Raw genomic sequence first — 14,788 nt, 5'->3', positions numbered from 1 at the left:
GCGGGGGGGGGGGGGGGGGGGGGGGGAGGGGAGGGAATTCTCTGCTGTGGCTGGAGCTCCGTGACGTTGAGCATCCAAGATGGCCGATGCCGATGAGCCGCTTCCCCGCTGGATTGCGTGGGAGTCCCGTTGGGCCGGAAAATCGACTCTGCTCCACGGAAGATGCTAGAACCCCAGTCTCCACGCTACATCGCTCCCCTTTACTACCGAGGTACATTTGAGGTGCATTGCTTCAGAATGGAAACCTTGCTCACCCAAATTGTCAATTACAGATATTACTGGTGCAGGCACTTGTATACCACATTTTCTTATTTTTTTTCAATGGGATGGTTTTTTAAATATCCCGTTTTGTAGATGCGATTTCAGCTTTTCCATAAAGCAATTTTACACTTTTGGTGCGTAGTGATGAAAATTATATTAGGCTGAGGCTTGGCCTGAACTTACCGTTGGGACATATTCTGAAGGGAACTTGTTTGTTGTGTAGGAAATTAGGAGACATGTTTTACCAACGGCACCATCCCCGACGACCACACACTTAATAGTCTGCATGGCTGCAATCTTGTGTTGTCAGTCTCCACACTGATGACGTAATGCAGACCTGAAAGATCCGAAAAACAAATTAAAGGGGGGGGGGGGGAAAAAAAAAAAGCTACAACAGTACATTAATTGGAAACGTGGATGTACGGTACATGCATTTGGAAAACAGACATCAGATGAAGTACAGAGGCCACGCAATGCACACAGGGAATCATGACAGAATACATGCAGCAATCACTTCTGTGTTACCCACTTGTACAAATATTTACACTGTCGTCACTGCTAATAAATCTAAAATCCACAGCCATGCCCTCTGCATATCTGCCCAGAACAATGGAAAACCAGGGCATTCCCCACAATAAGGAAATATTTTAGAGGTAGCGCCACAATGCACCATAGAGTAACAGATGACCCCCAAACAATAAAAGCAATGCGAGCGGTAATTCCTCCTGACCCCTGTACACATTATCTGAATAGGAAGATGAGGCTCTCCCTGAAGAATAAAAGGATCCATCATCATTCATCTCCCCCAAACATCTTTCATCGGATCAGAGTCTGGAGACCCCCCCCCCCCTTATATATTACCGTATTTTTTAGATTATAAGACGCACTTTTCCTACCAGAAATTTGGGAGGAAAGTGAGGGGTGCGACTTATAATCTGAATGTAGCTTACCAGGGAAATGGAGAGGGGTCACAAGAGGCCGGCTGCTGCTGGGGCGGCTGTGCGGGGTCTGCGGAAGCTGTACAGGGTCTCTGGTGAGGACTTAAATAATGGAGCCTGGAGTTGGCACGTGAAAAGACTGAGCTCTCGGCTCAAGCTCTCACCTGCTCATGCGCCGCCCGTTGATCTCCCAGCTGCGGACTTAAGGAAAATCACGCCCGGAGGTGGCGCGATGAGGTCTCCTTTTGCCATTGAGCCAAGTGCTCAATCTGCGCTGACTCCAAGTGCCATTTCTTTGCAGCCCTCACCGCCCACAGCAATCGCCACCCCCAGCCCATGGCACGGGCTGGGGCTGCCCCGGCCCGGCCACCCCCAGCCCATGGCACGGGCTGGGGCTGTCCCGGCCCGGCCACCCCCAGCCCATGGCACGGGCTGGGGCTGCCCCGGCCCGGCCACCCCCAGCCCATGGCACGGGCTGGGGCTGCCCCGGCCCGGCCACCCCCAGCCCATGGCACGGGCTGGGGCTGCCCCGGCCCGGCCACCCCCAGCCCATGGCACGGGCTGGGGCTGCCCCGGCCCGGCCACCCCCAGCCCATGGCACGGGCTGGGGCTGCCCCGGCCCGGCCACCCCCAGCCCATGGCACGGGCTGGGGCTGCCCCGGCCCGGCCACCCCCAGCCCATGGCACGGGCTGGGGCTGCCCCGGCCCGGCCACCCCCAGCCCATGGCACGGGCTGGGGCTGCCCCGGCCCGGCCACCCCCAGCCCATGGCACGGGCTGGGGCTGCCCCGGCCCGGCCACCCCCAGCCCATGGCACGGGCTGGGGCTGCCCCGGCCCGGCCACCCCCAGCCCATGGCACGGGCTGGGGCTGCCCCGGCCCGGCCACCCCCAGCCCATGGCACGGGCTGGGGCTGCCCCGGCCCGGCCACCCCCAGCCCATGGCACGGGCTGGGGCTGCCCCGGCCCGGCCACCCCCAGAACAAGCCACCGCTGCCCCCAGAACAAGCCACCGCTGCCCCCAGAACAAGCCACCGCTGCCCCAGTTCAGCCGACAGTTTCTGGGACATCCACTGCCCCGTGACCCTCAACTGCACCACCACTGCTGCCCCCTCCGGTAAGACACTACTGGATTATAATACTGACCACCCTATGTTTTGTTTTGGGGTTTTTTTTGGGGGGGGGGTTCACCTTTTTTTGCTCTGAACTTGGGGTGTGTCTTATAAACCGAAAAATATGGTATATTGCCAACTAGGCTCCCAAAAGTCAGCAGGTTTATTCAGAGTTTCAAGGGGCCTTTTATTTTTCTTAAATGCATATATTTAGAACTAAATATGACTTTTGCATCTTAGTTTCATCAAAAATGTTGCACAGTTTGCCTTCTACAGCCGCTGTATTGTGTGGTATATTGCTGGCTGCAGAAGGAGTTTTCTGAGAACCTGTGAGTGAGCTCATCCTGCCAAGCGTTTGTAACTCTTTTCTGTCCTTTGGGCTAATTGCAGCCCATTTATGACCATAGACCCCATCAAAGTTTCATGTACAAGGAAGCATCAAGAGTCCGTAAAATCCAGACTGCAAAACTTAATGAAGCCCAATTGCAAACATGATTTCTTATGCCACAAAATACATGTATTTAAAGGAAATTGTCACCAGGTTTTTGCTACCTAATCTGAGAGAAGCATAGCGTAGGGGCAGAGATCCTGATTCCAGAGATGTGTTACTTACTGGTCTGCTTAGCGTAGTTTTCATAACACCACTATTTAAATCAGCATCAGATCATCATTACAGGACTACTTGGCGCGCTGCCAGAGAAAACATTCAAAATGACAGCAAACAGCTCAGTAAGTGACACATCGCTGGAATCAGGGTCTCTGTCCCTATATTATCCAGCTCTCATATGGGGAGGAAAAAAAAAAAAATCTGGTGAGACTCCCTTTATGGGCAAAAACAAGAGATTGGGAGTCCCTGAAAGTGGGAAACAACTGTCAGCTTTATTGCACCCCTTACGTTACGATCAGTGCTGGGTAGGAGGGCACGGATGGTCTTTGCCTCCTTCCAGGTAATGTACACACTGCACCCCTTACGTTACGATCAGTGCTGGGTAGGAGGGCACGGGAAGTCTTGGCCTCCTCCCAGGTAATGTACACATTGCACCCCTTACGTTACGATCAGTGCTGGGTAGGAGGGCACGGGTGGTCTTGGCCTCCTCCCAGGTAATGTACACATTGCACCCCCTTACGTTACGATCAGTGCTGGGTAGGAGGGCACGGATGGCCTTTGCCTCCTCCCAGGTAATGTACACATTGCACCCCTTACGTTACAATCGGTACAGGGTAGGAGCGCACAGAACTCTGCCTCCTCCCAGGTAATGTACACTTTGCATGTTTCCGTGTGATCAAGGGCTCAGGTGTGACTTTCATTTCAAGAGATTACTGACAGGAATGAAAGGAAAATGGGATAATAGTCGCTGAGGTTGAAAGTCTTCTCCAAGATCAATCAGAAAATGGTAAGAAGCAAAAATTAAAAAAATAAATAAAGTCACAAAGCCATATAAAAAGATTATTCTTGTGCAATAAGAGGGGGGGGGGTACAAAAAAAAAAAAAAAAAAAAAAAAAAAAAAAAACAAAAAAAAAAAACACCTCAGCTGATCAGAATCCAAAAGCAATCCAAGAGTGGAAATGTCCCATCATCTGCTCTATCAGGGCACACAGGCATCGGGGAGGTGGGGGGGGGGTGATCATGGACATAACTGCCATCCCTCTTCCATCCCAGACCCGCAGAATGACCTACATTTGGATGCAGACATATGGGTAAGGCACTTATGCCTGAGCGAGCGCATTCCCTGCATCAATTACCGCCGGGAATGAAGTATGAATCAATATATCCGCGTACGTTCACATGATACTGACCCGACGGGAATGCCCGTGCCGCACATAGCCGCAGCCAGTCTCAGCCCATTCATTACTAATGTCATTTGTATATATTTTTACTTATTAATTGATGTAAATACTGAGGCCCAAAAATAAAGTATTCCAGGAAGGATATCCTGATTGGCCATCCAGAAACTCATTTGTTTTTTTTTACTGTTTATGTTCATTACTATTCACAAATACTAAAATAAAATCGCCATTTAACATTTCCTCATTTTTTTCTTCCTCTTTTCAGCTGTAAAATGGACAATGTAAAGCTCGGGCCACATCACAGTGAACGTCCCAGTGTAAACCGCAAACGCAGCCAGAAGACCCTATTCATGGGCCCAAAGCCAAAAAGGAGTGCCCCCCTCCGTGGCCTCTGTCAGGCCCGGATATGCCAGCAAACACTTTTTTTTCTATTTCTAATGTATAGGAAAGCGAAGCATGCTGCCCCTCTATACAGCAGGACACTGCAGCCACCGTATACTGCCATCCCCTCCTATAGGGCTCCGGAAGTGATCTGGACCCCATTAGGAAGTCACTAATCACTTGACCGCTGCAGCTGATTAATCACAGGTTTGTGACTCCAGAGCAGATAGCGCTTTCTGTGTAGCCGCATGAGTTGGATCAGGTTCTGGGGGGGGGGGTAGAGAGAATGGGAAGGAGAGCAAAGGGGGCTTTACATGCTGCGACATCGCTAATGGTATATAGTCAGGGTCATGGTGTTTGTGACGCACATCCAGCGCCGGTAGCGACATAAGCAGCGTGTGACACCAAGGAGCGACTATCGAGCGCAAAATTGTTCAAAATCGTTGCTCGTTGACACGTCGCTCCTTTCCTTAATATCGGTGCTGCTGCAGGTGCGATGTTGTACGTCGTTCCTGCGGCAGCAGACATCGCTATGTGTGACACCGCAGGAGCGAGGAACTTCTCCTTACCTGCGTCCACCGGCAATGTGGAAGGAAGGAGGTGGGCGGGATGTTACGTCCCGCTCATCTCCGCCCCTCCGCTTCTATTGGGCAGCTGCTTAGTGAAGCCGCACGCACCTCCCCCTTGAGGGAGGGATTGTTCGCCGGTCACAGCGGCGACGCTGACAAGGTACGTGCGTGTGACGCTGCCGTAGTGATAATGTTCACTACAGCAGCAAGCACCAAATGTCGCACGTACGACGGGGGCGGGTGCTAGCGATGTCGCAGCGTGTAAAGCACCTTTATGTCTGTTGATTTTCAAACCACCCATGGACTAAAATTTTACAGTCAGACACCCCCTTTAATGTCCAGATGAACAAACCAGCCGACTACAATGTACACAGGCCGCCCGCGCTCAGTCAGAACAAACGAGCGCTCCACTGAGCGTCAGCGATCGGAACAGTAAATGCTTTACAGAGTAACAAACGCCATTTTATGGATACAACAAACTTATGGAAGTTTCCAGCACATATACAGTAAAAATATCAATGTCCTGTAAAATCTGACGTCACCAACAACAAAGTAATCGCTCCGCAATGCCTTCTGCACAATATATCCTTCTATACACCAAGAGCAAAGTCACAATGCAATGGATGGGAAAAAAAAATAAATCTCCAGTTCTCTCATCTGTGGCGGTGCTGAGCATGTCACCGCCCCATGGGGACATTTATAGACACCGTGGCGCTAAATCAGGGGGATTCCAGCCATGCAAACCTCGCCCGTGTACAGGAAATCCTATAATGTCAGCGGAACCTCCCATTCCAGTATGAGGGGCGCTCGGCAGCATGACACCAAGGGTTAATTAAAGGGGTTCTCCTTGACAGCAGATAATGAGTTACTGGCAGTATCCTTTAAGTATCGCCTACTCGTCATCAACAACACCGAATAAAAAGTATCTGACGGCAGCAAATCCCCGATGAGCTTGCAGAACATGTCGGCATTCTGCGGAGCGCGGCAGGCGGGGAGCAGATTGCAGAGCCTCGGCTCCCTGCTCCTACATGCGCGTGCCCTGCAGGCCTGTCACATCCCCAGCACAGGTCAGCAGACACAGCCCAATCTGCCTTCACTTGCAGCCGTTGCCCAAACAGAGATGAACAGTGACGCGGCAGCCGATCACACGTGAGTCACCACATTTCCAGCACCCGGCTGAGAGAGTCTATGGCTGGACCAGCCCTCATAATGCCTCAATGGTGCAATTACAGCTTACAGATGAATGGCAACGCTGGAAGGAGGGCATGGACTCCACAGGCTAGACTTAAAGGGTTTTCATTATCGGAAAACCGCACCAGCACCGAGTCTCTGCTGCTACTCCCTGCGTCTCTTCTAACTGACAGCCAATAACTGAGCACGAGCCACTGAGCTTACTGATTGGCTGCAGTACTATCGCCAATAACAGACCGCAAGAGCAGCAGCGGAAACTTAAATGGAATCTGTCAGCAGGTTTTTGCTATCTCATCTGACAGCTACATAATGTAGGCAAGGAGAGATTCTGAATCCAATGATGTATCACACAGATTACTGGGTGCAGCCGTTCTGACAAACAATTCGCGCTCACACCAGGTCATCAATAGATTGTGCAATGACTGTCAGGTGTCAATCATGGGGGGGGGGGGGGGGCTGGTTTCTAGTGTCGCAGAATAAAAGCCATCAGATTACGCAAACAATAACACACACACACACACACACGCTAATAAGAGAAGCACAGCTGCTTTTGTTTTTTGTTTTTTTTAAAGGGAACCTGTCAGGTCCCTTTAACCCCTTAAGGACGAAGCCAGTTTTGTACTTAATGACCAGGCCATTTTTTGCAATTCTGACCAGTGTCACTTTATGAGGTCATAACTCTGGAACGCTTCAACGGATCCCGGTGATTCTGACATTGTTTTTTCGTGACATATTGTACTTCATGATAGTTATAAATTTAGAACGATATTTTTTGCTTTTATTTGTGAAAAAAAATCGGAAATTTGATGAAAATTTTGCAATTTTCAAACTTTTAATTTTTATGCCCTTAACCCAGAGAGTTATGTCACACAAAACAGTTAATAAATAACATTTCCCACATGTCTACTTTACATTAGCGCAATTTCTGAAACAAAATGTTTTGGGGTTAGGAAGTTAGAAGGGGTCAAAGTTCATCAGCAATTTCCCATTTTTTCAACAAAATTCACAAAACCATTTTTTTTAGGGACCACATCACATTTGAAGTGACTTTGAGAGGCCTAAGTGACAGAAAATACCTAAAAGTGACACCATTCTCAAAACAGCACGCCTCAAAGTACTCAAAACCACATCCAAGAAGTTTATTAACCCTTCAGGTGCTTCACAGGAACTAAAGCAAAGTGGAATGAAAAAAAGCAAAAAATAAAATTTTACCTAAAATGTTGCTCTACCCCAAATTTATTCACTTTTAGAAGAAATAACACAACAAAATGAACCCCAAAACTTGTTACCCACTTTCTTATGAACGCGCCGATACCCCACATGTGGTCAGAAACCTTTGTTTGGACAAATGGGAGGGCTCGGAACAGGAGCAGCAATATTTGAATTTTGGAAAGCAAATTTGGCTGAAATAGATTGCGGGCACCATGTTGCATTTACATGTCCGCCAAGGTACCTAAACAGCAGAAACCCCTTACAAGTGACACCATTTTGGAAACTAGACCCCTTAAGGCTTCTATCTAGGGGTATAGTGAGCATTTTGGATCCACAGGTACTTCACAGATTTTGATAACGTTACGTTGTCACATTGAAAATTTTCATTTTTTTCTCAAAAATGTTGCTTTAGCATCAATTTTTTCACTTTTTCAAGAGGTAATTCCAAAAATGTGACCCCAATGTTTGTTACCCACTTTTTTATGAGCGCGGTGATACCTCACTTGTGGTCTGAAACCTTTGTTTGGAGAAATGGGAGGGCTTGGAACGGAAGGAGCAATATTTGAATTTTGGAAAGGAAATTTGGCTGAAAAAGATTGCGGGCACCATGTCGCATTTGTAGGACCCCTAAGGTACGTAAACAGCAAAAAAACACCACAAGTGACCCCATATTGGAAACTAGGCCCCTCAAGGAATTTATCTAGATGTTTGGTGAGTACCCTGAACCCCCAGGTGCTTCACAGAAGTTTATAACGTTGAGCCATGAAAATAAAAAAATAAAATTTTACCACAAAATTGTTACTTCAACCAGGTAGCTTTTTTTTCACAAGAGTAACAGGAAAAAAATCACCATGAAATTTATTGCGCAATTTCTCCTGAGTTTGTTGATATCTTGTATGTGGTGGAAATCAACTGTTTGGGCACACTACAGGGCTCAGAAGAGAAGGAGTGCAATTTGACTGCAAAATTGGCTGGAATCAATAGCGGACGCCATGTTGCATTAGGAGAACCCCTGAGGTGCCTAAGCAGTGGAGGTCCACCACAAGTGACCCCATTCTGGAAATAAGACCCCTCAAGGCTTTAATCTAGGTGTATATTGAGCATTTTGAATCCACGAATACTTCACAGAATTTGATAAGCTTAGGTTGCCATATTGAAATATTCATTTTTTTCACAAAAATGTTGATTTAGCGACACATTTTTCACTTTTTCAAGAGGCAACAACAAAACGTGTACCCCACAGGTTGTTATCTAATTTCTTGTGAGCGCAGGGATACCACACATGTGGCCAAAAACCTTTGTTTGGATAAATGGGAGGGCTTGGAATGGAAGGAGCACCATTTGAATTTTGGAAAAGTTGAAGTAAATTGCGCGCACCATGTCACATTAGCAGGGCCCCTTGGGCACCTATACATCAGAAACCCCCCACAAGTGACCTCATTTTGGAAACTGGACCCCTCAAGGATTTTATTCAGGAGTATAGTAAACATTTTGAATCCACAGGTACTTCACAAAACTGTTGCTGTAGCAAAAAATTTCTCACTGTTAAGGGGGCTTTACACGCTGCGACATCGCTAATGCGGAGTCGTTAGGGTCACGGAATTGGTGACGCACATCCGGCCGCATTAGCAATGTTGCTGCGTGTGACACCGATGAGCGATTTTGCATCGTTGCAAAAACGTGCAAAATCGCTCATCGGTGACATGGGGGTCCATTCTCGATTATCGTTACTGCAGCAGTAACGATGTAGTTCGTCGCTCCTGCGGCAGCACACATCGCTATGTGTGACGCCGCAGGAACGAGGAACCTCTCCTTACCTGCCTCCCGGCCGCTATGAGGAAGGAAGGAGGTGGGCGGGATGTTCCGGCCACTCATCTCCGCCCCTCCGCTTCTATTGGGCGGCCGCTCAGTGACGTCACTGTGACGCCACACGGACCGCCCCCTTAGAAAGGAGGCGGTTTGCCGGTCACAGCGACGTCGCCGGGCAGGTAAGTATGTGTGACGCATCTGCGCGATGTTGTGCGGCACGGGCAGCGATTGCCCGTGTCGCACAACAGATGGGGGGCGGGTACCCACGCTAGCGATATCGGGACCGATATCGCAGCGTGTAAAGTAGCCTTTAGGCTATGTGGCCATGATCCAGCGACACGGCGTCTAGTACCCAGTGTCAGCCTCCTGCAGAAATGTGAGTGTTGTCCACGGGGAGAACGCAGCTGCCCATGCCCACGATTTGGGTTCAGGCTGCTGTGGACTTTAGTTCTATTCTACGTGCAGAGAACACTCATCTCCGCAGCATAAATTGACATCCTGAGGCTCGGGAAGCTGCGCCACAGGTCGATTTATGCTGCGGAGAAAAGAAACACAGTGGGCACGGGATTTCTAAAAATCCTGCCACTGTGCTTCTACTGCACAACGCAGCGTTATGGACGCAGGGAAAACACTCTGCGCCCAAAACGTTGCAAACCCTGATTGTGGGCACACAGCGTAAAATGCTACAATGGATGAATGGATAGATGTCAAACATATATAACGTCCCACCCCCCTGCATATTCTAAGCTGGCGCCCTTTAGTGCCTTTCATGTGACACTAAAGGATGCCTAGCCTTGTATTTAGCCCAAAAAAAAAAAAAAAAAAAAAGAATTAAAATAAATGACGTGGGGGGTCCCCCCTATTTTTGATAGCCAGCTAGGGTAAAGCAGACAGCTGTAGCCTGCAAACCACAGCTGACAGCTTCATCTTGTCTGGTGATCAATTTGGAGGGCTCCCCAAGCTGTTTTTTTTTTTTTAATTATTTATAAATAAATAATTAAAAAAAAAAAACAAACGTGGGGTCCCCCCAAATTAGATCACCAGCCAAGGTGAAGCTGACAGCTGGGGTCTGGTATTCTCAGGATGGGAAGAGCCACGGTTATTGGACTCTTCCCAGCCTAAAAATAGCAGGCCGCAGCCGCCCCAGAAGTGGCGCATCCATTAGATGCGCCAATTCTGGCGCTTCGCCCCAGCTCATCCCGCGCCCTGGTGCGTTGGCTAACGGGGTAATGAATGGGGTTGATACCAGGTGTGTAATGTCACCTGGCATCAAGCCCAGCAATTAGTTATGTCACGGCGTCTATCAGATACCCGACATAACTAATTGACAGTAATAAAAAAAAAAAATTGACAACAAAAAAAAATTTATTTGAAAAAACACTCCCCAAAACATTCCCTGATTGACCAATTTATTGAAAAGAAAAAAAAAAATCCACAATAATCCATTTGGACGTCCCACGTCGCCTCTGGACCTTCTAGAATATGGGGGACACGTTCAGGGAACGTATCCCTCATTTTCTAGGAGGGCAGACCCTCCATTTGAGGAGAGTGGGTGCAAAGAATCTGCACCCACCCTCCCCGGGTCACAGCTGCAGAGTGCGAGCAGCCAGCGTCCTGAACACAGGAAGCTGACAGCTGCGCTCTGCTCATGTGACCGGAGTCTGCAGAGAAGGAGCCGGAGGAGGGGGCCGCGGGGGATCAGAGCTGTGACAGGTATGTATGACACCGGGGGACACCGGGGAACACCAGGGGGGGGGTAGGGGGGGACCCGGCAGGGCCTAGGGAGCAGGTTTCTGTCGTATGTGTTATGGCACATACGACAGAAACCATAGGAACACTGTAAATGCGGCCGGCGCGCTGCTGTGATCGCCGGTGCGCGCGGCCATCTTGGATTTTCGGGAGGGGGTTGGGGGTCGGGGAGGGCACTTTGGGGACACCGGGGGACCGGAGGGAACCGGGAAAAAGATTTATCTCTCATCTGGCATGTTTGATCATGCCAGATGGGAGATAAATCATTTTTTACCGGCGCGGTCATTTACTATAACTTGATGATCGGTATACGGTGTATACCGATCATCAGGTGAGCGGGGACCGGAAAAACCAGCCCGAATCATGATCTCCAGGGTCTCAGCTACCCCCGGCAGCTGAGACCCCGGATATTTTCTGACTCTGGGGGGCGCTAGACCCTTTTTTCCGACCGCCGTTAAAAAGCGGCGGATCGGAAAAAGTACCCTTATTTACCGCCGTTAAAAGGCGTATCGGCGGTCGTAAAGGGGTTAAACCACGAGCACTTCTGGATACATATTGCTAATCCCTGTCTAACCGTCCCTGTAAACAGTAGCATAGATAAAGAGATCTTCAGAAAAAGTATTTCTAAAGATCATATATTATATGCTAATGAGCGCAGGGACTAGTCCTGAGGGCAGCTAAAGTACACGGGGGTCATGTGATCGGCGAGGAGGATAGCACCGCTCAGTGCCAGAACTGGAAATAGAAGGTAATTAAGAAGACAACTGAAATGGTAAGTTACACTGATAGCTAAAAAAAAAAAAAAAAGAAACACCCCTTTAAAAAGGTTTTGAACTGTGCTCTGTTGCTATTGTTTGCAACGCTGATGGTACAGCGATAGTGCTGCAGCCAATAACTATGACCGAGCTGGCGGCACGAGCCGCTGACCACACAGATTGGCTGCAGCTCTGTGGATGTGACGTCAGCGCTGCAAACAATTAGGCCTAAGACACACGGCATGAAAATCGGAGCGAGTGGAATGCGATAAAACATCACATTCCACTCAGACCAATATTAGCCTGTGTGTCAGCACCCATGAGCGATTATTATTAGAGTCCTAATAGGACCGAGAAAACAATCGCAGCATGCTGCGGGTGCAATGCAATCCTTGTTTCTCTCACACACACTCAAAACAATGGGGCGAGAGAAAAATTGCACTGCACTCACAGAACACCGGTGTACTGCAAGTGCAGGGTGAGAATGGCAATAGCCGGCAACGGAGGAGAGAGGGAGATAAATCCCTCCCTCCCCTTCTCAGCGCCGGCCCTCCCCTCCTCAGAGCCAACCTTCTCCTCCCCAGTGCCAGCCCACCCCTTGCAGCTGTGGTCCAGTCGCATGATCGGACCTCAGTCTCCGTGACACTCGCATGACACTCTGCTGCTCCCGCTGTGCTGCCAGCGTGAGCAGAGTTTCATGCGAGGATCGCATTAGTTCCCCCCCCCCCCATGTGGCCCCGGCCTTACAGACACCGGAAGCAGCAATGGAGACTCAGCGCTTGACCTGGTGATGTGAAGTAAAGCCATGAGGGAAGGGGTTTAAACACACAGCAGTATGGGAACCAGAAAACCCCATTAATGGCGCTACTACAAGTCTTCAAATACTGCTAGATTCTCATCTATCCCCTTCGCCTATAGATCCAGCCTTTATGTCTCTACATATAGGTGACTCCAATAAGAAGGAGTGCTATAGTGAGGAGACGCTGGAGTCACAGACTTTCCTGCTGACAGTTTTCCCCACTTACTCCACCTTACGCACATGTCCAGGATATCCACAGCTCAGGACTGTCCTGTTAGAGGTTCTTCCATCATACATTTATTAAGGAAGTTCTCGTATATAGCAGATACTCATCGCGGAGTGACATCTGTGCATGACCGGATGGGTCATACCAGAAGCAGACACACTAAACCCCATACATAAAAAAAAAATAAATATATATATATATTTATATTTCCAGTGTTCATTTCCTCTCTGCACCAAGACTGCGTCATCGCTTCCTCTTTCATACCGGAGCGGTCATGGTGCAAAAGTACTGGACTCACACACTCACACACTCACACACTCACGACAGAGTTATCAAGAAAGCACTAGCAACAAGATCTCCTGAGATCTTATTAAAGGAGATGACCAAGATATTGATGCGCTCTCCTCAGGGTGAGTTATTGCTATCGGATCAGTGATGTGTCAGACACCTGCCCCCCCCACCGATCAGTTGTTAGTAGGTCACCCATCGGCGGGATATACATAGTGTATAGAGCTGGAATAGCGAGGGTCTGCAAACCATAGTGGTCGTTCTGGAGTACAGCAGATCAGCACCTATTAAAAAGGCAATCATCAATAATTCCGATTACTGAATAACCCCTTCAAAAGGGGAGCAGTCACCAGATCAAAAGTAGTCAGCTTTTGTTCTCACTAGAGTATGTATTCCGCTTTTTGTTTTTCTTTCTTAAATCCGTCATATGGTTCCAGAGATATGAGCCTTTTTATTTACTGGTAATTTTTAGCGTTTTTTTACCTAGTGGGCATGGCTCAACAGGTAATTACGGTATATAAAAGCAGTCTAATGAAACACCCTTGAGGAACCTGAGCGCCATGCCCACCGGTGAAGAGCATAACAACGATCAGTAAATAAGAAAAAAAAATCTCTGGATTTAAAAAATAAATTAAAAAAAAAAAAAACAACAACACATTACTCAGGGGAGCAGCCAAAGTATAATAAGACCAAAAACTGGACACTTGACCTCATGATAGGTCTCTTAAAAAGGGGGTGCGAAGTTTTATCAAGTTGTGGCCCTTGTTTACTCTCAACAATGGTCTCCAAAATTGCAAATCCCATCATGGCTGGATTCCTACTTGTAAATAGGTCACAGTGCACACTCATGTTTCTTGCACACAATGCCAAGACGCTGGATTAAGTGCATTAGTAAATGACAGGCGCGCCCACTGTGCTGTGGTCTGGGAGCCTCACATGCCAATCTGTGGTCCTTTTCTGATGGGTGCACTGGTGCAGTTTGTAATTATATACATATATATATATATATTATATATATATATATATACATATACATATATATATATATATATACACAGTGCCTACAAGTAGTATTCAACCCCCTGCAGATTTAGCAGGTTTGATAAGATGCAAATAAGTTAGAGCCTGCAAACTTCAAACAAGAGCAGGATTTATTAACAGATGCATAAATCTTACAAACCAACAAGTTATGTTGCTCAGTTAAATTTTAATAAATTTTCAACATAAAAGTGTGGGTCAATTATTATTCAACCCCTAGGTTTAATATTTTGTGGAATAACCCTTGTTTGCAATTCCAGCTAATAATCGTCTTTTATAAGACCTGATCAGGCCGGCACAGGTCTCTGGAGTTATCTTGGCCCACTCCTCCATGCAGATCTTCTCCAAGTTATCTAGGTTCTTTGGGTGTCTCATGTGGACTTTAATCTTGAGCTCCTTCCACAAGTTTTCAATTGGGTTAAGGTCAGGAGACTGACTAGGCCACTGCAACACCTTGATTTTTTTCCCTCTTGAACCAGGCCTTGGTTTTCTTGGCTGTGTGCTTTGGGTCGTTGTCTTGTTGGAAGATGAAATGATGACCCATCTTAAGATCCTTGATGGAGGAGCGGAGGTTCTTGGCCAAAATCTCCAGGTAGGCCGTGCTATCCATCTTCCCATGAATGCAGACCAGATGGCCTGGCCCCTTGGCTGAGAAACAGCCCCACAGCATGATG

At 48.2% G+C, this 14,788-nt stretch overlaps 1 protein-coding gene across 3 annotated transcripts in view; it reads right to left on the bottom strand.

Annotated features, from left to right (window-relative positions):
- Positions 1 to 14,788, bottom strand: part of CDC42 (cell division cycle 42) — a 68,885-nt gene that overhangs the window by 32,214 nt on the left and 21,883 nt on the right. For all 3 annotated transcript variants that reach the window (XM_075328296.1, XM_075328295.1, XM_075328297.1), the window contains exon 2: positions 445 to 598. In XM_075328296.1, coding sequence (XP_075184411.1) covers positions 445 to 549 — 105 coding nt within the window. In that variant the 5' untranslated portion in view covers positions 550 to 598. The remainder of the gene's footprint in view (positions 1 to 444; positions 599 to 14,788) is intronic.

The sequence above is a fragment of the Anomaloglossus baeobatrachus genome, chromosome 11, assembly GCF_048569485.1.
Source record: "Anomaloglossus baeobatrachus isolate aAnoBae1 chromosome 11, aAnoBae1.hap1, whole genome shotgun sequence".
Classification (NCBI taxonomy): domain Eukaryota; kingdom Metazoa; phylum Chordata; class Amphibia; order Anura; family Aromobatidae; genus Anomaloglossus; species Anomaloglossus baeobatrachus.
This window is presented reverse-complemented; position numbering and strand designations above follow the sequence as displayed.